At 42.2% G+C, this 23,036-nt stretch overlaps 1 protein-coding gene across 2 annotated transcripts in view; it reads right to left on the bottom strand.

The window, feature by feature from the left end:
• Positions 1–1,308, bottom strand: part of TBC1D23 (TBC1 domain family member 23) — a 57,001-nt gene extending 55,693 nt beyond the window's left edge. The window contains exon 1 of one of the 2 annotated variants that reach the window (XM_019969675.2): positions 1,032–1,308. In XM_019969675.2, the coding sequence (XP_019825234.2) occupies positions 1,032–1,084 (53 nt within the window). In that variant the 5' untranslated portion in view covers positions 1,085–1,308. The remainder of the gene's footprint in view (positions 1–1,031) is intronic. The other variant, XM_019969748.2, reaches the window with a different exon arrangement.
• Positions 1,309–23,036: the final 21,728 nt, after the last annotated feature.

Raw genomic sequence — 23,036 nt, 5'->3', positions numbered from 1 at the left:
TCAATTACTATTACTATATTATCTATCCCTTTCAACGATTTCCAGTTCTTTCAGAAGGATTAAACTCCATGTCTACAAATGTCCTGGATTATTATTATTAGACAAATAGAGTGCTAGTGAGCTATACATATATGATGAACAGGCAAATTCAAAACTATCTAATACCTGTGGTCAATGCACTTAGATCAATTGTAAAAATTCGACAAGCCTCTAAAGGTTCCATTTTTTAAATGATGTTATCTCTAAAAGTGTACTGTGAAGATCAACTATTTCAAAAATAGGAGATTTTCCCAGAGAGTAACAACACTAGGTGACTAAAGCCTACCAAAAATTGTCAGAAGTCCTCCCCACAACCCTGACTGTAAATCAGGTAAGCGCGCAAAGCCTTGAGGACAGCAACAGCGGTGTCCTACGTCGCATCCAACGCTCTGAAATAGAGTTGTGAGCAAAATAGCAGGAAGGAAAAAGATGTGTGAAAAGAGACGAAAGGTGGAAACTGTTGGAACGCTAAATGAGAAATGAAAACTAGGACAAAAAATGTCTCAGTTATGTGGGAGGGAGTCATCCCTAGGTGTACCGCTCAACCTCTGAACCAAGCAAAGGCTACGGCAGTCATTTCAAGTGGTCTTTTCTTCAAAGAGTATTCCAGTGCCTGAGATCTGCATCCGCGAAACTTCCTTCCTAACCAACAGCCTACTCTGACTCCCCGGGCCAGGGACTCCGGCCAAACCCAGCCCCGAAGCCACCCTTCTCCAGCACATTTTGGAAGCCGGCGGATGAAGCTGGAAGGGTCAACTGAGGCCCAGCACCTGGACGAGACCCCTCTCCCTCCGAGTCTGGCTTTAGCCCCTAGGGCAGGACCGTGCTGGCAGAGGGGAACCCGGCAGGCAGAGGGGGCGGGGCAGGGCTCCGGGCTTCGAGCACCGGTCTTCCCGTTCCATGCCGGCGCCTGCCGGGGACGCGGGGACGGGCAGGGTGGTGACAACGCAGAAAAGAAGGGCAGTGCGAAGCAGCCCGGGGCTTCTACTCACCAGCCTTCGTCGCCCGACGTCGGCAGTGGCAGGACCTCTTCTCCTTCCGCCATTGCTGTTGACGTCCACGTCACTTTGCCGAAAAGTGGACCCGGCGCCGAGACCAATTTATACCCAACGTCGTAAAAGGTCCTCGGAAGTCTGGGACCAAGCTTCTGGAGGGGGAAAGGAAGAGAGAGGGAGGAGGCGAAGGACGGGAAGAACGCGACGTCACGACGTCCCGAGGGCGAAAGGCAACTTGGAGGAGGAGACTTGGAGAGCCGCTGCCCTTCCAAAGACTACACGTCCCAGGATGCCGCGGGCCCTGGGCCGGACGCAGTGGGTGGGGTTTGGCAAGAGTGTGGGTCCCAGAAAGAGGCCCTTGTAAGCGTCCCTTTTTGGCGTCCAGTTAGCGTCTTCTTTGCGTCTTAGCGTCCTGCTTAGAGTCATATTTGACAGTTTTAAGTAGTGGAGGGAGGAGCGAAGGGGAAATGCCATAGGGAAGATGGAGCGGTCAAAAGTACAAGTGGAGGCCATATACTTTATGTCTGAATGCTTTAAAAGTTGTTTTTCAAAAAGCTAAACAGTAAAGGAGAAGGAAATGGAAGCCCACTCCAGTGTTCTTGCCTGGAGAATCCCAGGGACGGGGGAGCCTGGTGGGCTGCCGTCTATGGGGTTGCACAGAGTCGGACACGACTGAAGCGACTTAGCAGTAGCAGCGAAGAAGGTGTGTTCTAGGCTCCCACCTTTATAAACATCTTTCATATATAAACATGGAAGTGAAAGTGAAAAGTGGCTCAGTCCTATTCGACTCTTTACGACCCCATGGACTGTAGCCCTCCAGGATCCTCTATCCATGGAATACTCCAGGCAAGAATACTAGAGTAGGTTGCCATTCCTTTCCCTAGGGGATCTTCTCTACATGGGGATCGAACCCTGGTCTCCTGCATTGCAGGAGGATTCTTTACCGCCTGAGCCACCAAGGCTAGAATTATAAATTTGGACTTGACATTGCATGTTTATAAACATATTTCATATGTAAACACAGAAAGTCAAGTCCAAATTTAGAATCTAGAACTCTGGAGTTCCAAGCAGAGAGAGCTGCTACGTTTTATCTCTTCCCACCCTACTTCCCCTTCACTCCACATTGGTGGCCACCTCTGCCTGCACGTCCAAGCTCGGTTCCCACCATCACCACAAAAGCAGGGACTTTTTGTTCTACTTTGACCATCCATGGGCCTAGGGGTGGGCAGAGGCTCCGGAGGATGGACCTAGGGAAATGCTTTTGCCAACCTGGACACAGTGCTGATGTACCACATGTAACAATACAGATAAGTCTGGAAAATATGATGTTAAATGAACAAGGGTAGGTAAAGTATGGTGTCATTTATATTTGATTTTAAAAATAGGCAGCACAGTATATTTTTTATTAATAGATACATGTCTGCTTTTTAAAAAAATGTAGCAGAATGATACACAGAAAACTTGGAATGGCAGTTCTCAAAGATAAACACTGACAGCCTTTAGTTAAAGCAGTGAAAACACATGTTTTTCGGAAACTACTGGCAGTAGGGAAAGGGCTGAGTTCCATTGTGATTTTTGCAGAAGTGATTAGGGGTTTTAAAGGGAGAATGAGGGAGCAGGGAGAGCTGGACTCATTAGAGTCAGACAAGTGAAAAATCACAAAACATCCGTCAGTGTCATTGTGATTAGACCAGCAGTGTCTGCTAGCTGGCAATTTTCAAGGTTAGGATTCTTCCCTCCCACAGAGATTGGGAGACAGAGACCCTGTTCTTCTTGATGATTACATTTCAAAGGAATGGCTCTCAGGCCTTGAGAAGGACACTTCTAAGTTGTAGAGGTACAGATTCACAACTGTGAGTCTTTTCTCTCTCCAAGAGAGATCAGCAGCCTAACATCAGGTGTTGGCTTGATCAAACAGTAAATTCTCCTGTCAGCCATCGCACTTCCTCAGTCAGACATTTTAATGGGGTTTGGTGGGGGCCCAGGTCATCCTAGGGACACAGCCTTAAGTTGCTAAAAAATGATGGTAGTCTTTAATCAGGTCTCTAGTGCAAGGGTTTGGACAGAGCTGTTAAGTTCTGTGGTTCTCACAGTTACATTTGTGGGAGGAGAGAAAATGGCTTCAATTATATTTTTAATATTTTGTTTCTAAAGAGCTGAAAAGAGGCTATGTAGGTGTTCTGTATTCTTTATAGAGTCTATACTTGGTATCTAAAATGTTTCATAATTTTTAAAACTATTTGATTAAATAAGCTCTTTCATTTCTAAGCAAAAACATGTTCATTCTCTTCCCCAAAGGAAAGATAACACAGAGCCACATTATTGCATCCACTTCTAAGTCCAGGATGTCTGCATGATGATCAGTCCTATGGGGAAAATTTCTTTTAATGTGGAATGAGAATCTAGATGGCAGCTATCAAAAAGAATAAAAGGCATGGATCTGGGTCAAATTACCATTCCAATATTCAGGATGTCTACTGGGTCTCTTCAGTTGTTGTCAGGGGGTTTTCAGAAGCTTTTCCAAAAAAAATTTTTTTTAACTGTTTAGCCAGTGACATGACAAACAGTTGTTCATCGGTTAAGGTGATCCTACCCCTCAACTGTAATTCATCTTGAGAGTAATTAAGCCAGTGACTGCTTTATACTCCATGTGGTAAAAATATTATTCCACTAGAAATGTATCACTTGACATTTTCAAGCATTTTTTTTCATTCTGTAGAAGATGAAACTTCCAACTTCCATTCTCTTTAATAGGGCCAGGGTCAGCTTCAGGGGCGTGTAGTCTGTGCAACAGCACAGGACTCCATGCCATCTGGAAATGCTTTTTTTTTCCATTTGATTTATGTATTGACTGATTTTTGGCTGTGCTGGGTCTTCGTTGCTGTGTGGGCTTTTCTTTAGTGGTGAGTGGGGGCTACTCTCTGGTTACCATGCACAGGCTTCTCACTGCAGAGGCTTCTTGCAGAGCCTGGGCTCCAGGACAAGCAGGATTCAGTAGTTGCACCTCCCCGACCCCAGAGCACAGGTGGCTCATGGGCTTAGTTGCTCTGAGGCATGTACAATCTGCCCGGATCAGGAATCAAACCCATGTCTCCTGCATTGGCAGGTGGATTCTTTACCACTGAGCTGTCAGGGAAGCCCTGGAAATTCTTAATAATTTTGGAACAGGAGGCCCCTCATTTTTATTTTGCACTAGGCACCCCCACAAATTATGTAGCCATTCTCAATAGGATCAATATGACATTGATATATACCCCGTGGGGACAAGATTTCAATAGAAATTAGTGATGGTATCTTCTGAAGTATTTATATCATCTGTTCCTTACTCGTCAAACCTTTCAGTGTCATACCGAGTACTCTGAATTCATGGTATCCACCAAGATGACATCCTCTTCCTCCAGTGGTAATTCTAGGAATCTGCTTGTTAGCTAAAGTCTTTCAAACTTAGTATGCCTTGGGTTCCTCTTGCTTGAACATGTTGCACTGGCTGCACCACACTCTCTGCAGTGTTTGCTTGTGTTTGGCTTGTTGATATCCAGGCTGCTGAATTCTCCAAGCGAGGCTTCAAAGGTACATGAACCGAGAACTTCCAGATGTTCAAGCTGGATTTAGAAAAGGCAGAGGAACCAGAGATCAAATTGCCAACATCCACTGGATCATAGAAAAAGCAGTTCCAGAAAAACATCTGCTTTATTGACTATGCCAAAGCTTTTGACTGTGTGGATCACAACAAACTGTGGAAAAGTCTTAAAGAGATGGGAATACCAGACCACCTTACCTGCCTCCTGAGAAATCTGTATGCAGGTCAAGAAGCAACAATTAGAACCAGACATCCTCTCATGGAACAACAGACTGGTTCCAAATAGGGAAAGGAGTACATGAAGGCTGTGTATTGTCACCCTGCTTATTTAACTTATATGCAGAGTACATCATGTGAAATGCCGGGCTGGATGAAGCACAAGCTGGAATCAAGACTGCCGAGAGAAATATCAATAACCTCAGATACGCAGATGACACCACCCTTATGGCAGAAAGTGAAGAGGAACTAAAGTGCCTCTTGATGAAGGTGAAAGAGGAGAGCAAAAAAGCTGGCTTAAAACTCAACATTCAAAAAACAAAGATCATGGCATCCCATTCCATCACTTCATGGCAAATAGATGGGGAAACAATGGAAACAATGACAGAGTTTATTTTCTTGGGCTCCAAAATCACTGCAGATGGTGACTGCAGCCATGAAATTAAAAGACGCTTTCTCCTTGGAGGAAAAGCTATTTCCAACCTAGACAGCATACTAAAAAGCAGAGACAATACTTTGCCAACAAAGGTCTGTCTAGTCAAAGCTATGTTTTTCCCAGTAGTCATGTATGGTTGTGAGAGCTGGACCATAAAGAAAGCTGAGCACCAAAGAATTGATGCTTTTGAACTGTGGTGTTGGAGAAGACTCTTTAGAGTCCCTAGGGCTGCAAGGAGATCAAACCAGTCAAAAAAAAAAAACAAAACAGTCCTGAATGTTTATCGGAAGGACTGATGCTGAAGCTGAAGCTCCAATACTTTGGCCACCTGATGCGAAGAACTGACTCATTTGAAAAGACCCTGATGCTGGGAAAGATTGAAGGCAGGAGGAGAAGTATCACCGACTTGATGGACATGAGTTTGAGCAAGCCCTGGAAGTTGGTGATGGACAGGGAAGCCTGGTGTGCTATAGTCCATGGGACCGCAGAGTCAGACATGACTGAGCGACTGAACTGAACTGAACTGAGTTATTGCAGATCTCAGTGGTGGTTGAGTCTTCTGCTCATAAGCCCTTTTTCCTTTTTCTCTTGCTCTGGATCAGGGTCATCCACTCTTCCCCTTCACCTTGTCTTGTCTTCTGAAAGGACAAACACCACATTGGGTTGTTGATCTCCAGTCTGCTAAGTTAGTTTTCTAACTCATGAGTTAGAGAAAATGAGAAAATTCATTTTCATGAGTTTTCTGATCTTTCCTCTTGATCTGGATCCAGTTTATCTACATTTTCCCCAACATGCCTCACTTCCTGCGATGACAACAATATTACTATGCCCAAAGAACATTCCCTAGCTGGCTACAAGTTTTTATGCTTGTAAGTTTCCTAGTATTTTTGTGCTTTTAAAAAAATCTCAAAGTCCTACCTTTTACCTGGATGGTTGTGAACTTAAAAGATATATAAGCATGAGATTACAGTAAAATTTGTTAAATTCTAGTAGTAAATCTCTGCTTAAATCTTTTTCAAGAGCTAGAGAAGATTTTATTATGAAATTATCTAAATGTATTTTCTCACATTACTCTTTTCTCCTAATTATAAGAAGATTCCATCAATGATACTAGGAGCTCTCTCTGCTTTTATACATCTTTGGTATCCTTTTGGAACAGAAGGAGTTGGAATTTCTTTTTTCATAGACCTGCTAATGCTAATAGTTGTGACCACCTGGCACACAATGGAGCCATTCCAAGATACGCCTTCAAGAAATGTGTATCCAGTCATCTACATAGAGTGTATTATCTGCCCGTGCTTCACAGTTATTTGTATTTTCATCCCCAAATAGGAAGGGTAGTAGTATTCTATAGTATCTTTGGATAAAACCAAATTGCATTTTTACAAAGGGAAAATTAAAGTTTGTTGTTTTGAATGAAACTGTAAAAACCAAAAATATGTTTAATCTTTTACTGGTGTTCTGTGCCATATAATTATGTAATTCCTATTGTATTAGATGTACAAAAGTCATATTATGACACATAGCCTATTCTCAATACATACTTGTGAAATGAACTGAAGAATGTTTTTAAAATATTTTGGAATGGATGAAGTCATTCACCAATATAGAAACAGCTGGTTGGGACTAGAGGCAGGTGAGGGATTATTACCTCATCTGTGTGGTCAATCTTTATGTTAGGGGTAATAGCGTTTATTTCAGCTTTTATTATAGTATTATCATAGCATTTCTTTTAAAAGGGTAGACAGAAGCAGTCATAGCTCTTTTCTTCCTTCTCAAGCAATCTTTTCTAAATTCTCATGCATTCTTAGGTGAAGATGAACACCTACTAATGTGTATTAATCTATTGCTATATAAAAAATTATCCCCAAACTCAACATCTCTAAACTGTAAGCATTTATTTATCATGATTTCTGTGGGTCAGGAGTTTAGAAGCCACCTAGCTAGATGTTCTGACTCAGGGTCTCTTGAGGTTATAATCGAGATATTGGCCAGGATTGCAGTCATGCAATCATCTGAAGGCTTCCCTGGGCTACAGAGTCTACTTGGACAGTGGCTCAATCACATGCCTGACAAGTTGGTGTTGGCTGTTGGCAGGATTCCTATGGTGCTCTCCAAATGAGACTTTCCATGGGCTACTTGAATGTCCTTTCAACATGGAGGCGGGCTTCCCCTAGAGTGAGAGTTAAGAGAGACCAAGATCAAAGTCACAGTATTTTTTTTATTACCCAGCCTCAAAAGTCATACTCTATCATTTCTGCCATATCATTGTTTACCCAGGTCTGCCCTGTTCAGTGTGGGAGGAAACTACAAAAAGGCCTGAAGACTCAAAGGCAAGAATTATTTACGGCCATCTTGGAGGCTGGATGCAAATGAGGTAACATTAGACTCTATAGATTCTTCATTGGCCAATCAACTTACCCCTGAGATTCCTGCCTATATTATCTCAGCTCTCCTCAAGTTCTACCTCGTCTGAACTTGTAAAGGACTAGCAGCAGGCTCTCTTATCTGGGCACTGGTTCATACAGTATCTTATTTTCTTTAACTCTGAGAATGACAACTAGTTCATTTTCTGAGTTCTTTTGTGTCCTCCACCACACCAAATGCAGAGCTGAAAATGTAGATGGTGTCCAAAAATTCCTGCTGAATAACAAAAGATTGATTTTTGTCCCTTCACGTATCATGTGAGAGTTTCAGAATTCTAAACTTTCCCAGGAATTTTCCTTGTCTTACAAGGACAAATGTTTTCACAATTTTCAAAATTACTTTAGTTATTTGTAATTTTAAAACCCCATCAGGAACAGCATTCCAAGACTCTTTAAACTACTGAAGCCTAACATTTAATTTAACGATGAACAAAACCAAGTTAATTCCCTTTCACAGATGACAAGTGTACAGTTGGCAGCAATTTCAACATCTGCTTTTAATTCATTTAAAAGTGTTGAGCAAACAGTGATTAAAAAAAAGAGCTGGAAACTATAATATTTCACCATTATCCTTCTAGTAGTTGTCTTTGCTAATTGAAGTTGACTCTTAATAGGCTATATGGATGGACTCAAACTAAACATTTGGACAGGGATTGACCCATTCTTGGGTTTGGGATGGTTATGCTTTAAAGTGGGAGCCTGTTTTACTCTTTTCTCTTTTCAAATTTGTTCCCAGATGTTCCAGATAAAAGGTTTTTATTAGGGTTGAGACACTGCTGGTTAGAAACAGAGATAGTAAACAATATGTTAGCTGAAATAAGCCTTTATTTTAAAGACTTAACTTCCTGCTTTTTGTGAGTCCACCCATTCACAATATGTAAACAATATCCTTAGATAATGACTGTGCTGTTCTTTATGTATCATCTGTCTCCATTCTCCTCATACACTTATACTCACCCTTCCTTTTAGGCATATGTCTTTTCAAATAAAAGAGTTAGCAAGTAACCATATAAGGTACATGAAATTACATTATAAATGCTTTTAACAATATGTGTAAAAATACAGGTATGTATCACAATTTTTATGAATATATTATTTGTAGACTGATTTCTCTAATACCCATGCTAACTTGTACAAAGCTTATCTCACTCCTGGGCATATACCCAGACAAAACTATAATTCAAAAAGATATGTTCATAGCAGCACTATTCAAAATTGCCAAAATATGGAAATAATCTAAATGTCTATCAACAGATTAATGGATAAAGAAGACGTGGTACATATACACAATGGAATACTACGTGCCAAGTTGCTTCAGTTGTGTCTGACTCTTTGTGACACTATGGACTGTAGCCCACCAGTCTCCTCTGTCCATGGGATTCTCCAGGCAACAATACTGGAGAGGGTTGCCATGCCCTTCTCCAGGGGATCTTCCCAATGCGGGGATCGAACCCGTATCTCCTGAAGCTTCTGCATTGCAGGTGGACTCTTTACTGCTGAGCCACCAGGGAATACTACTCAGCTATAAAAAAGAATGAAATAATGTCACCTGCAGCAGAGATTATCATACTGAGTGAAGTCAGACAGAGAAAGACAAATACCATATGATATCACTCGTGTGGAATCTAAAATATGGCACAAATGAGACCTCCGTGGTGGTGCAATGGGTAAGAATCCACTTTGCAATGCAAGAGACACCAGCTTGCCTAGGGCTCCGTGCTCCACAACAGGAAAAGCCACTGCACTGAGAAGCCCATGCACTGCAACAAACAGTCTCTGCTCACTGCAGCCACAGAAAGCCTCGGGCAGCAACACCACCACCGGTGAAAGCCGCTCAGTCGTGTCCAGCTCTTTGTGACCCCATGGACTATACAGTCCACGGAATTCTCCAGGCCAGAATACTGGAGTGGGTAGCCTCTCTCTTCTCCAGGGGAATCTTCCCAACCCAGGGATCGAACCCACGTCTTCCGCATTGCAGGCAGATTCTTTACCAGCGGAGCCACAAGGGAAGCCCAACAACCACAGCCAAGATAAATAAATACATCTTTTAAAAATATAAATAAAATATGGCACAAATGAATCTATCTACAAAATAGACTCACTGACACAGAGCTCAGACTTGTGATTGCCAGGGGAAGGAGGGCAGGGAGAGGGAATTTGGAGTTGGTAGATGCAAAACATTATGTTTAGAAAGGATAAACAACAAGCTCCTACTCTATAGCAAGGGAACTATATCCAATCTCTGGGATAAACCATAGTGGAAAAAGAATACTTTAAAAAAGAAAGTATATATATACATACGTATGTATAACTGAGTCACTTTGCTGTACAGCAGAGATTGGCATAACACTGAAGTCAACTGTACTACAATTTAAAAATGAAAAAAATAAAAAAGAAATTGCACAGCTTATCACTGTCATTTCTGCATTCCAAATTCACACAAGAATTTAAAAATTAAATAAAAAGAATTCTTAGGATGTAATGAATGAACTCCAGGAGTTGGTGATGGTCAGGGAGGCCTGGCGTGCTGCGATTCATGGGGTCGCAGAGTCGGACATGACTGAGTCGGACATGACTGAACTGAATGAATGTGAAAATTACCACAGAAACAAAAGCATTTAAAATATTTAGATAAAGAATTTCTTCTCTATAATTTTGCTCATGCTTCCTGGACAATATCAACTAGTTCTCTGTTGTTAATTACCATCTGTAACCTGATAACTCCTAGGTCTGTATTTCCAACACTGGCCTTTTATAGTTTGCATCGTAAATCTAGCCATCTACTGGAGCTTGCACTTGGATGACCCACAAACACTCCAAACTCAGTATTTCTAAACCTAAATTATTATGTCTACCTACTCCCCAGTCCATATCATTTCTATAGAGGTAAATGGTTTTGTTACGTTTATTCATCCAGTCAGCTAAGCCAGAAACTTGGGAGTTATTCTAGCCTTCTTCCCTTCTTCCTCCCCATAGGTCATCATGGGCCTAGGCAGATTTTCCTCCCTAGATTTGAAGCCAGCTAGCAGAGTTGGACACGACTGAGGTGACTTAGCAGCAGCAACAGCAGCAGTCCTTCACCACGCTCGTTCTTCCCTTGTTTTTGTTCCTCATTATGTTTTACATGAACGGATTCCTTAATTAGCTTCCAAACTTCTTCCACTGTCTTCCCCAAACAGTCAACAGGGACTCTATAGCCAGAGTTCATCCTGACAGTCCTCAGATTTGCTTAGCAGCTTTTATTCTGTCATCTTTAATCGCTTGAATATCTTTATATACTTTCAGTTTGTCTCTTCCACCACTTTGGACCAGCCCCCAATTTATACATTTGTCATTTGCTTGGTCCTCTTGAGTGACTTCACTTTCACTTTTCACTTTCCTGCATTGGAGAAGGAAATGGCAAGCCACTCCAGTGTTCTTGCCTGGAGAATCCCAGGGACGGGGGGGCCTGGTGGGCTGCCGTCAATGGGGTTGCACAAAGTCGGACACGACTGAAGTGAGTTAGCAGCAGCAGCAGCAGCAGAAGTATTTGAATTTGTGGCCCTCCCTGCATTTTCTAAAATGGAAATCTACCTAAAATCCTCCAATTGCTCATTATTCCCTATAGAGAATGTCTAAGTTCTTTATATCATGGATACAGTACTCTCAGAACCTCAAGTATTTTCCCTTCTTCCCTTTCAGCATATGCTTCAGCCATTCTATATTTACAGGCCCCCAATATGCCCTGCTGCTTCATGACTTTATGTCTGTTAAAACTTACTTCCTCTGCTTTGTTACCTCTAACTTCCTTCAACTGGTTACACTTAGCCACATGGTTTGAGCAACATTTTCTTTGTAACCCTCTCTCTCAAGAAGAATTATTCACCCCTGCCTTTTGCTACCACTTCCCCTTAAATATACCTCAAAATTTATATGCTTATGTATTTGTTTCTCTGCTAGACATGATATCCTTAGGACCAGCTTAGTATGTCTTTACACTGCTAATGCCTAGCATAGTATTTTATACATAGCTGTAATCTGTTGTATGAGTAAATGGACGAATGGATTGTGTGTGTGTGTGTGTGTGTGTGTGTGTGTGTAACCTTGTTACTGCAAACACTTAAAGAGTATTTGCTATGTGTTGGCATTGTTCTGATTTCCCAGGTGGCACAGTAGTAAAGAATCTGCCTGCCAATGCAGAAGATGCAAAAGATGCAAGTTCAATCCTGGGTCTGGAAGATACTCTGGAGAAGGAAATGGCAACCTGATCTAATATTCTTGCCTGGAAAATTCCATGGACAGAGGAGCCTGGTACAGTCCATGGGGTCGCAAAAGACAACCCCAGAACTGAGTGCTGAGCACGCGCACACACACACACACACACACACACACACTCACACAGAGGCGTTGTTCTAAGCCCTTCTAACTGATTTAATCCTCCCAACAACCTTATGAATTAGTAATGAATAAATATGAAACCAGATACAAGTTAGATCAAATAGGAGAGTAGTTTTATTACAATTTAAGAAGCATTTCTTTAGAAGTAGAAACGATTGTCATGTTTGTATGAAATAAAAAAAAATAAGCTAATGAAGACACACAAAAGATGAAGAAGAGGTAGGCCATTACATCAGGGTCCTTATGTATCACAAGTAGGTGCTGTTGCTCAATTGGATGTTCTTGCTTCTGCTTAATGAAATCTTTCCTGGGAGAGGCAAAAATCTTGTGTCATCGTTTTTAACCTGAAGAAAAATAATTTCTCCTTGCCATAAAAACTTTATTATTTTTTTAAATCATCGATTTGTATAAAGCACTTGGTGACAATCTATCAGCAGAGATAAAGCCTACATTCACAGATAATGATAATGCTTAAATTTTATCTAGTCACAGTGTTGACAATGTCCTACCAAGCTCTACATAATCTGCAACTCCAGTGCTCCCTCCATCTAGAAAGCTCTTTCCCCAGATATGTTTATGGCTCACTGGGTAGACAGCGCCCGGGTAGGCAGAGATATGGAAAAGAACTTCAGGGAGGGACTGACACTATCAAATACAGAAAAGCCCCAGGCATGTTGGCAGTTCCGAGAGTAGGCCAGTGACAGGAGAGACAGCTCAGCTAAGATCTGGCAGGAATGAAGAGTAACTGGAAGTTCTCAAATAGGAGAGGTCTCTACGACCCAAGGAGAGTTTTACAAAGATGTCCAGGGGATTGAGTTCAGTTGGACTGAAGGTAAAAGAGATCAGAGATAGGGTGGTCAGCCTGGAGCTGATAAGATCCTAAACTGGGATATGAGCCACAGAGCCACAAGAAAAGTAATGGGTGAGAAAGATTGTGGGAAGAGAAAGATGATGAGAGACCGAGTTCCTGATCAGATATGAGAGACAAGAGAAGGGGGATGTGGTCCAGAGGCTAGCGGCCACAGCAGGAGCAGATCCCTCAGGAGGGATCTGTTGGGGATAGAGATTTGATGGAATTTGGGTATATTAGGCAGCTGGAAATAATGCTGTGGCCCAAAATGTGGATTAGGTCTAAGGATACAAATTCTGTGAAATTCTGATTCTGGTTCTTTCTGTAGGATGAGAGGTAACGAATCAAGAGACAGAGATGGAAATGGGCACTCTCACGTGCCACTATGGGAGGTGAACTGATGCAAAGTTTTTGGGTTAGAACTTGGAAATACTCATCAATATCTAAAATATGCATGCCCTAAATATTCTCTGTAGAATTTATCTTATAGAGATATTTGTACAGTTGAGCAAGAGTATGGACAAGGATGGACTTTCCAAGTGGTGCTAGTGGTGAAGAACCTGCCTGCCAGTGTAGGAGACACAAGAGACATGGGTTCAATCCTTGGGTTGACAAGATTTCTTGGACCCACTCCAGTATTCTTGCCTGAAGAATCCCATGGACAGAGGAGACTGGTGATCTACAGTTTCAGGGTTACAAGTAGTCAGACACAACTGAAGCCTCTTAGCATGCATGCATATACAAGGATGCTCATTGATGTATTGTCTGGCTTGTAATGGCAAAAAAAAAAAAATAAGTCAATCTAATTGTCCATCATCAGATGGTACTTGTATATGAGAAATACCATGTTGCTGCTAAACAAAATGAGGTAAAACTATGTATAATGATACAGAAAGATGTCTGTCATATATTAAGTTAAAAAAAAAAGCAAGTTGTAAGTTATAGACATGTTAAATAACTAGGTATGAGGAATCTTTTTTCTTTTTATGATGTGGACCATTTTTAAAGTCTTTATTGAATTTGTGTCAATATTGTTTCCGTTGTATGCTTTGGTTTTTTGGCCTCGAGGCATGTGAGATCTTAGCTCCCCAGCCAGGGATCGAACCTGCACCCCCTGTATAAGAAGGCAAGGTTAAACACTGAACCACCAGGGAAGTCCCAGGAAGAAGCTTTTCACAATGAATGAAGTGAAGTCACTCAGTTGTGTCCGACTCTTTGAGACCCCATGGACTGTAGCCTACCGGGCTCCTCCATCCATGGGATTTTTCCAGGCAAGAGTACTGGAGTGGGTTGCCATTTCCTTTTCCAGGGGATCTTCCCAACCCAAGGATGGAACCCAGGTCTCCTGCATTGTGGGCAGACGCTTTACCATTTGAGCCACAAAAGAAGCCCTCACAATGAATATGTATATCATATTATCACCACGTACACTACTTTTTCATGTACATTTTAAGTATCTTTCCATTTTACTTGTCAATTACACCTCAATAAAGCTAAAAATAAAGCTAAAAAAAAAACCCTCTTAAAGTCCTCACAGCCACCACTAACAGAACAGTTCACTGGTGTCTGTTCTGGTTCTACCTAACCTTAAAAAGCTGGGTCCAATAGCGAGTCACTTCTCCATCCCCCAGGAATCGTGTTAACCATTTTATTTATTTTTAAGTAAAACAAAAGGGTGGGGGAAAAGCAAGTTGCAAAATGATGTGTCTAGTGCAATTCTGCTTTTCAAAACAACAGTAAGATGTGTATTTGGACATGCACCTAGGAAGGTCTGAGAGAATATGTGGAATTGTTAACTGTGACAATTTAGGTTGGGCACAACTTGAGGGGGTATTGACCTTCCACAGCTATACATTGTTAGACTTTCTTCCACTAACCATGCATGATGCTTGGAATAAGAATAGGAGTTTGGAATGTTAGGAAAACCATTTTCAGACTTTCTTAAGGAGGTGATTCAGTCACTGTCACTAAAGGTGAGATGAAAGTAGGTCAGAGCAAAGCAGGAGAAGGTGAGGTGAACTGACTGTGCGCAAGGCACGTGGGGTGTATGTATGCAAACAAGTGGACAGGGCCCTACCCGTCCAGCCTCCTCTCCCAGCACCTTCCCCGTCCCCTCACACTTGCCTCCTCTGTGTTCCTGGACTAAGCCTTTCAACACATGGCCTCTGCACATTCTGTCTCTGCCTTGAAAACACCCCCAAGCCCCGAACACACACAGCCTCCAGCATGCACACACTGTGCTCTTACTTCACATACCAGCTCAGCTTTCACTTCCCCCAGAGAAGTGAAAGGATAGGACAGGCTTTCAGAATGTAATAGCAAGCCCCTTTGTTATATGAGTTCTTGGATACGTCACACACGATTTGAATGGGGAAACAAGAAATTTAAAATGGGAAAAGAGAAGGAAGGCAGAGAGTGCCTTCCTTTAATAGTGTTCATGTTTTGAAACCTTTCTTCTTTCAAAAGATCCACATTGTTTTTTGGATAATAAAGTAAAATCCAATAAAAGTAGATCCGTATTGTTTACTCTGCCTGCTTCTCCTACTTTTAAGTGTACTTGTGGTTCTTCGTAGATATTTCCTATGACGGGCAGCAAGAGAACCCAGAAATTGTTAGTAGATTGTTAGTTCCTGCAGCATCATTTACAATTTCTCTGTGGACAAGTTCTTTCTGTGGTTGTTTATTGAGCACTTTAGCATGCATCAATATTAACTTCTGTTTGAGACCCTGGGTGAAAATGACCTTATCTATCTCCCATCTTCCTATTTATACCTCTTCTACTCTCTTATGCAGTGCAAGCTCAGCCCATCGCTGTAATTGTCAATCTTCTGAGCAGTGGAATAACCCGAAGCGAAAGGGAAAGTGTTTTTTCAGTCGTGTTTGACTCTTTACGACCCCGTGGACTGTCTCTGTCCATGGAATTCTCCAGGTGAGAATTCTGGAGTGGGTAACCATTCCCTTCTCCAGGAGAGCTTCCTGACCAAGGAACTGAACATGTGTCTCTTGCATTGCAGGCACATTCTTTACCATCTGAGCCACCAAGGAAGCCCAAGGAGTTTTTTAAAGTTTGGGAATATACCCTCAGGGATTCTGACTCTGCTGGTTTAGGGTCAGACCCAAGCACAGGGTGTTCTGAAAGTTCCTTGGGTGATGCTAATGTGCAATCAGCATTAAGTACCATTGGCCAAGATTAATCTTGAAACAGAAACTCTACTTAGAGAACTGCAGAACACCTGACTTCTGGAAATCAAAGCCTGGGTGGTTTCAGTGGCCCTTGTCTCTTAGATGGTGTCTGAGTTGCTTTGTTCACAAAGATAGAAGCTGAAGGCAGACATCATAAAAGGTGATGGCTGAAGCATCACCCTGAATCAAGGCTGATTACTTTGGACCCTAGCACTTGCTTGTAGGAAATAGCTTGATCACTTGTACAGCTGGAGTAGGGCAGGTGTTCATGGACGAGCAGACTAAACGCTTCTGGGGACCTATACTAACTTTCAGATTCTGTTCTCTGTCACTCATGTGTCTCAAAGACTTTCAGAACAAGCAAGTATGCTTTTAGGAGTTTAATGCATGGGGCACCTGAGGCCCTGGAAGGTTTCTGCTTTATGCTGAAGGTTTATGATTTATGCTGAAGAATATTCTTCAGCACAGTCCAGCTCCCTGGACTCTTGACTCCCAAACTCCAGAGGTTATCACCAGCTGTGCTACCTGAAGCAGGGCCTGAGTCCTAGTCCTGGCTCAGCCACTGAGCAGATAGATGTGGGCCGCTTAAATCACCTCTTCACTCAGGGTTTTCCTTCCCTCGTTCCCTCGGATGAGGTCAGTTAAACCGCATCCAAACCCCCTTCAGCATGAGCAAGTGACACTAGGTGGCGCTCACGTAACTCCAATGGGGAACGCTTGGACCACGCTGGCTGCCAGGCTCCTGCCCCTGAAAAGATCCGAGGACATGCTAAGCGCAACTTGGGAAATGATGCACTTTTATGAGGACTTCTTGGGCCTCCTTTCCCCAAGAATTTTTGAATCTGTGAATGTCTGTTGTGTTTCACCAGATACTTTTTACTAATGTACTTCAGATTTCATATCCCTCTCCTTTTCATCATCTCAAATTTTTAAATGCTGTAGAGAAAACTATTTCCCATGGCTTAGCTACACATACATGCTTGTGTGACATAAAAGTATGTGCTATTACCTTAGCAAGTGCCAAGTTCTCCCCAGGGACGGGGGAGCCTGGTGGGCTCTACACTAGTAACTTCTAGGAGAGAGACTCGCTATCCCAGCACTGAACTTCAAGCAAATGGGATTCTTCCCTGCAATGAGTCGCCACTGGACAGGGTGACCCAGACGTGGCTTTTGTTTGAAGCCTTGCTCCCCACAGCTGGTTCTCATGTTTCTAAGATGTTCATTCTGGTCCAGGTTCATTTCAAGTATGCAGTCTGGCTCAGCTTGAATTCAGGCCTTGAGCTTTACGATCAGGATATTATCTCAAACATGATGCTTTCTTCACTGATAAAAGTCACCTAAAACATCTTTCAGATGCCTCTTCATTCAAGGACCAGAGTAGTAGTATGCAAGGATAAAAGTGAAAGTGTTAGTTGGTCAATCGTGTCCAACTCTTAGCGACCCCATGGACTGTAGAAACAACAGCTGCTGCTGCTGCTGCTGCTAAGTCGCTTCAGTCGTGTCCGACTCTGTGCGACCCCATAGACGGCAGCCCACCAGGCTCCCCCATCCCTGGGATTCTCCAGGCAAGAACACTGGAGTGGGTTGCCATTGCCTTCTCTGAGAAACAACAGACTGGTTCCAAATAGGAAAAGGAGTACGTCAAGGCTGTATATTGTCACCCTGCTTATTTAACTTCTATGCAGAGTACATCATACAAAATGCCAGGCTGGATGAAGCACAAGCTGGAATCAAGATTGCCAGGAGAAATATCAATAACCTCAGATATGCAGATGACACCACCCTTATGGCAGAAAGTGAAGAACTAAAGAGCTTCTTGATGAAAGTGAAAGAGGAGAATGAAAAATTTGGCTTAAAGCTCAACATTCAGAAAACTAAGATCATGGCATCCGGTTCCATCACTTCATGGCAAATAGATGGGGAAACAGTGGCTGACTTTATTTTGGGGGGGCTCCAAAATCACTGCAGATGGTGACTGAAGCCATGAAATTAAAAGACACTTACTCCTTGGAAGGAAAGTTATGACCAATCTAGACAGCATATTAAAAAGCAGAGACTACTTTGTCAATAAAGGTCCATCTAGTCAAGGCTATGGTTTTTCCAGTAGTCATGTATGGATGTGAGAGTTGTACTATAAAGAAAGCTGAGCATTGAAGAATTGATGCTTTTGAACTGTGGTGTTGGAGAAGACTCTTGAGAGTCCCTTGGACTACAAGGAGATCCAACCAGTCCATCCTAAAGGAGATCAGTCCTGAGTATTCACTGGAAGGACTGATGTTGAAGCTGAAACTCCAATACTTGGGCCACCTCCTGTGAAGAGCTGACTCATTGGAAAAGACCCTGATGCTGGGAAAGATTGAGGGCAGGAGGAGAAGGGGACGACAGAGGATGAGATGGTTGGATGGCATCACCGACTCAATGGACGTGAGTTTGGGTGAACTCCGGGAGTTGGTGATGGACAGGGAGGGATGCCTGGCGTGCTGCGGTTCACGGGGTCACAAAGAGTCGGACACGACTGAGTGACTGAACTGGACTGTAGGCTGCCAGGTTCCCTCTGTCCATGAGATTTCCTAAGCAAGAATACTGGAGTGAGTTGCCATTTCCTTCTCCAATCCAAGGGTATAGCAACAAAAATAAACATGGAGTAACTAAGTTTGGCATCCAAACCTGTGAGATCTGAGATTTAAGAAGTTTCATATTGTTAATTTATGTTGGGAGTAATAGGTAGATTTCAGTGACTTCATCATCAATATAAGGGATCTTGGACTTGCATGAATGTCCTGGGTGAATTATAGTCACGACTTCCCAATGTAGCACGGTGTTAGAGCCAGAGTAAGGAAGTGAAGGTACATATGTATGCACACTGGTAGACTATAAAGATCTAAAGCCAAAATACTAATAGCAGTGGGGTTATGGGTAACTTATACTGTCATCTGTATACATTTCTGTATTTCTCAAATTTCATTTAATGACTATGAAACTGTTTTTGCATTTCATTATTTCAAAGTTCAAGAGAAAAAAGAGGGAAAGAGAAAAGAATGATCAAGCAGGTTTCAGTAAAGAAACTGCTATTTGTAACTTACCTTGTTTGTGTGTTTTTGTTTTTTTTTTTAAAGCTAATGATAGTATGATTTCAAAAGGGGATTGTACTATTTCACTGCTGCTGCTGCTGCTAAGTCGCTTCAGTTGTGTCCGACTCTGTGCAACCCCATAGATGTCAGCCCACCAGGTTCCCCCATCCCTGGGATTCTCCAGGCAAGAACACTGGAGTGGGCTGCCATTTCCTTCTCCAATGCATGAAAGTGAAAAGTGAAAATGAAGTCGCTCAGTGGTGTCCAACTCTTAATGACCCCATGGATTGCAGCCTACCATACTCCTCCATCCATAGGATTTTCCAGACAAGAGTACTGGAGTGGGATGCCATTGCCTTCTCCAGTACTATTTCCCTAGGATGTAGAAATTACTTGACTCTGGTGTGATCCACTGATAGTGAAGTAACACCAGAAAACACCTCACATTAACATTACAATTTTCCTAAACATACATGAAAGGAACTGTTAAAATGAATACAAGTATTTAGAATAATTTATAATTCTCCTCTTGTTTAGACAATATGTACTATGTTAAGGGTGAAACTGTTTTCAACTATGATGTTTTACTTTTCTACTTTATGCTAATTCTACAAAGCTTGGCAGATCCCCAATTGTGACTTCTTTTAGGACTTTTGTTGCTACTCATTAGTCTGCTTAACATCCCCCGAAGTAAAGAGCACCAAGCTTGGAAACGATTTGGAGCAAGGTTCTAATCCACCTTTGGTACAGCCCAGGAGTGTAAGCACGGTCAGCTTACTTAAGTGTCCTGGGTTTCAGTTTTTCCATTTGTAAAGTGAAGCATGGTTGTTCCTACTATCTCTACTATCTCAGTTATTATAGGTATAAAATAAGATAATGGACGTGACAGGAGTCAAAATCTATAGTGAGTTCTTTTGTAAACAGACGGTGAGATAAAGTTAGGAGTAAAAAAGGTTTTCTGAGGGTGTGACCCTTGTAAAAGCAAAGGGGAGTGAACAGGATTGAGGAGGGGAGTGGTCAGAGTGCAATGCTTTCTCAGCAGCCCAACAGGGAGCACAGAGCTCTGATGGCCAGTTCTAAGAGTCCGTGTTGGATGGGAATGGCCAGTTCTTACACCACTGCCTTGCTCAGTCATTGCCTCAGGGGCTAATCGCATGAAGAGAGTGACTTCGGCTCCAACACAGAGCAGGTTGTGGAAGGAGCTAACAGCTAGAGGCTGTCAGCTAACCACACTTCTTGAAGCTGAATAGCAAGTCCTTTCTGGAAAGGAGGATGTGAGCAATAGATCTCACGTCTGCCACACTGGGCCCTAATACAATTCTACTTAGGGTCACCACTTGAGACAGGTGTACATTATATGTCAAGATTATGAGTTCCCTTTCTCTGACCACAGACTTCTGTCCTTTGATACTGTCTGCTCCTTCTCTGAGCATTGAGCATGCCCCTCCACCTTCTGTGACCCCTCTCCTTCTCTCCCTCCCTATCTTGACAGTCATCTTCTGATTTCCCTGACCTCTCTAGCAAGGTTCACCAGCTTGGATTCAAGGATCTGGCATTTTTAACATTGCCTTCTCTTGCTCTTCTAGAACCTTTGATTGTCTCTCCTGCTTGCCAGACTGATTTCTAATTCTGAGTCACCCCACAGTGTTCTGTCCTCTGAAACTTGAGTGCCAAAACTTACTGGAAAAATTCATGTAGGGAATTCCCTAGAGGTCCAGTGGTTAGGACTCCAAGGTTCCACTGCCTGGGGCCAAGTTCCATCCCTCGTTGTCAGGGAACTAAGATCCCACAAGCTGCATGGTGCAGCCAAAAACAAACAAAAATAATTCATGTAAATCTACTGAGTGGTAAACTACACTTCAATGACAGCCAATTTCACCAACACATTTACTGTAGCAATCCTTTTATCCAATTCTAGTTGTCTTCCTGTGTCTAACTTGTAAGACACAATTGACACTTCTTCAATTCCACCTTATGCAGAAAGTATCTATGGAATTGACCTACTCCCTTCCACTCTTCTCCCTTCGTTGGCTGTGCTGGGTCTTCGATGCTGTGCAGGCTTTCTCTGCTTGTGGTGAGCAGGGGATGCTCCTCCTCGAGGTGTGCAGGGCTCTCACTGCCGCAGCTCTTCTTGCTGCAGAGCATGGGCTCCAGGGCGAGTGTTGTCAATGGCCCAGTAGTTGTGGCGAACCAGCTTAGTTGCCCCGAGGCATGTGGGATCTTCCTGCGGACGAGGGATTGAAACCCATGTCCGCTGCATTGGCAGGCGGATTCTTAACCACTGGTCAACCAGGGAAGTCCCTATACGGTGACTCTTGAGGGTTGAGCTATGACCTGTACTACCTTGACTCTTGTGTATCACCCAGAACAGTGCCATAAGCTTCACTGGCACTGAAAAAAATTGTTGAATGAATAGTTGAATGAAGAAGAACAATTAAAGTTGTTTTGTTATATGCCCATTACAAGTTAAGGACAACGTCAAGTATTTTATGTACGTCGTCTCAGTCTGCACAGGACTCCCATTTTGTAGGTTTTATAGATTGGTTTGTTGCCTATCTCGTGCTGCTAATATAAATTTCTTGAGGGCAAATAACAAGTCTGATTTGTTTCTTTGAGCTCCACTTTCCAGGTGATGCCTGACACAAAGATGATGCTCAATAAAAGTTAGATGAGGGATCAGATAAATGACAGGATGACAAATGAAGGGTCAGTGTTAAGACTGCTCAACATCAAAGCCTGTACACTTTGTGCCAGGTCATGTGGCTCTGTCTGTTTTAAGTGGTGTCAACTGCCCAAAGCTTCACAACAATTTCATGACCAAATATGAATTAGAAGAAAATGATCCTCCATACCATACTTCAATCAAAATGGTGACAGAAATTATAGTTGTCACTTGCTTTATTTACTTCTAAAGAATGTACCTAATAATGCAGGAAGGATAATGGGCCAGTTCATGAATTTTCTGTTTCTACCTCAAACATCTGACTATAATTGTTTCTTTACCTTGGTCTGAGGTCATCCATGACTCAGTGTATGTTTGGATATTATTTGGGAGCCATTTGAATTCATAAGTCTTCTATTTCTTACCATGAGAATAAGAATGGACAATATTTGCATATGCTAACCTTAGTGAGAAAATCATAAAGAATGACTTAAACAAAATGGTACTTAGCAGATAGTGATAATTAAGTTCTTAATCTTTCTGCCAGAATTTGGCTTTTAGTCAACCATTTGATAATAGTGCACATAATGTGGCAAGCACCAGAAAGATGGTTCTAGACAGCTCATGGATCCTAAAAGTATGCAAATCTTTGAACCTATTGTTGGAAATTGAACAACAATAGAGGTGAGATTCTAGAATTTCCATTCTTACTACTACTTATAATGGAACCAAACAACTGTGAACACATTTTAGAGATTACTGAGGCCTTCATTCATAAAGCATTTTATGAACATTTTAGTGTAAATACCAACTATTTTTAAATCTTATGATTCCATAAGGAAAATGTTTTCCTAAACAATTTGGACCACTCCATAACAGTTCTAATGGTTTCCCTATTAAGTATCTTTCAAAAATAGCCACAACATGTCTTTTTTAAATAGATGAGTATTAACCAAATGGAAGCATGCATTGACAGATTCTGCTAAAGCAATGAAACCAAAATAGTCTATAGAATAAGGAACTCAAACTAAATGACCCTAAGTTTGCTATTAGTCATGGGGAAAAGAAATCTATGGCTGTAACCCTGAAAAAGTTTAGTCAATGCTAAAACCTGAATACAATTCACATGCTCTGTTATTCATGCCTTACATGATAAATTCTTGCCCATTTAACTCAAATCTGAAGGGAAGTTAGCAACTAT

This window comes from Bos indicus, chromosome 1 (genome assembly GCF_029378745.1).
Source record: "Bos indicus isolate NIAB-ARS_2022 breed Sahiwal x Tharparkar chromosome 1, NIAB-ARS_B.indTharparkar_mat_pri_1.0, whole genome shotgun sequence".
In the NCBI taxonomy this organism is placed as follows: domain Eukaryota; kingdom Metazoa; phylum Chordata; class Mammalia; order Artiodactyla; family Bovidae; genus Bos; species Bos indicus.
The sequence above is the reverse complement of the archived record's forward strand: the minus strand, read 5'-3'. Positions and strand labels throughout refer to the sequence as shown.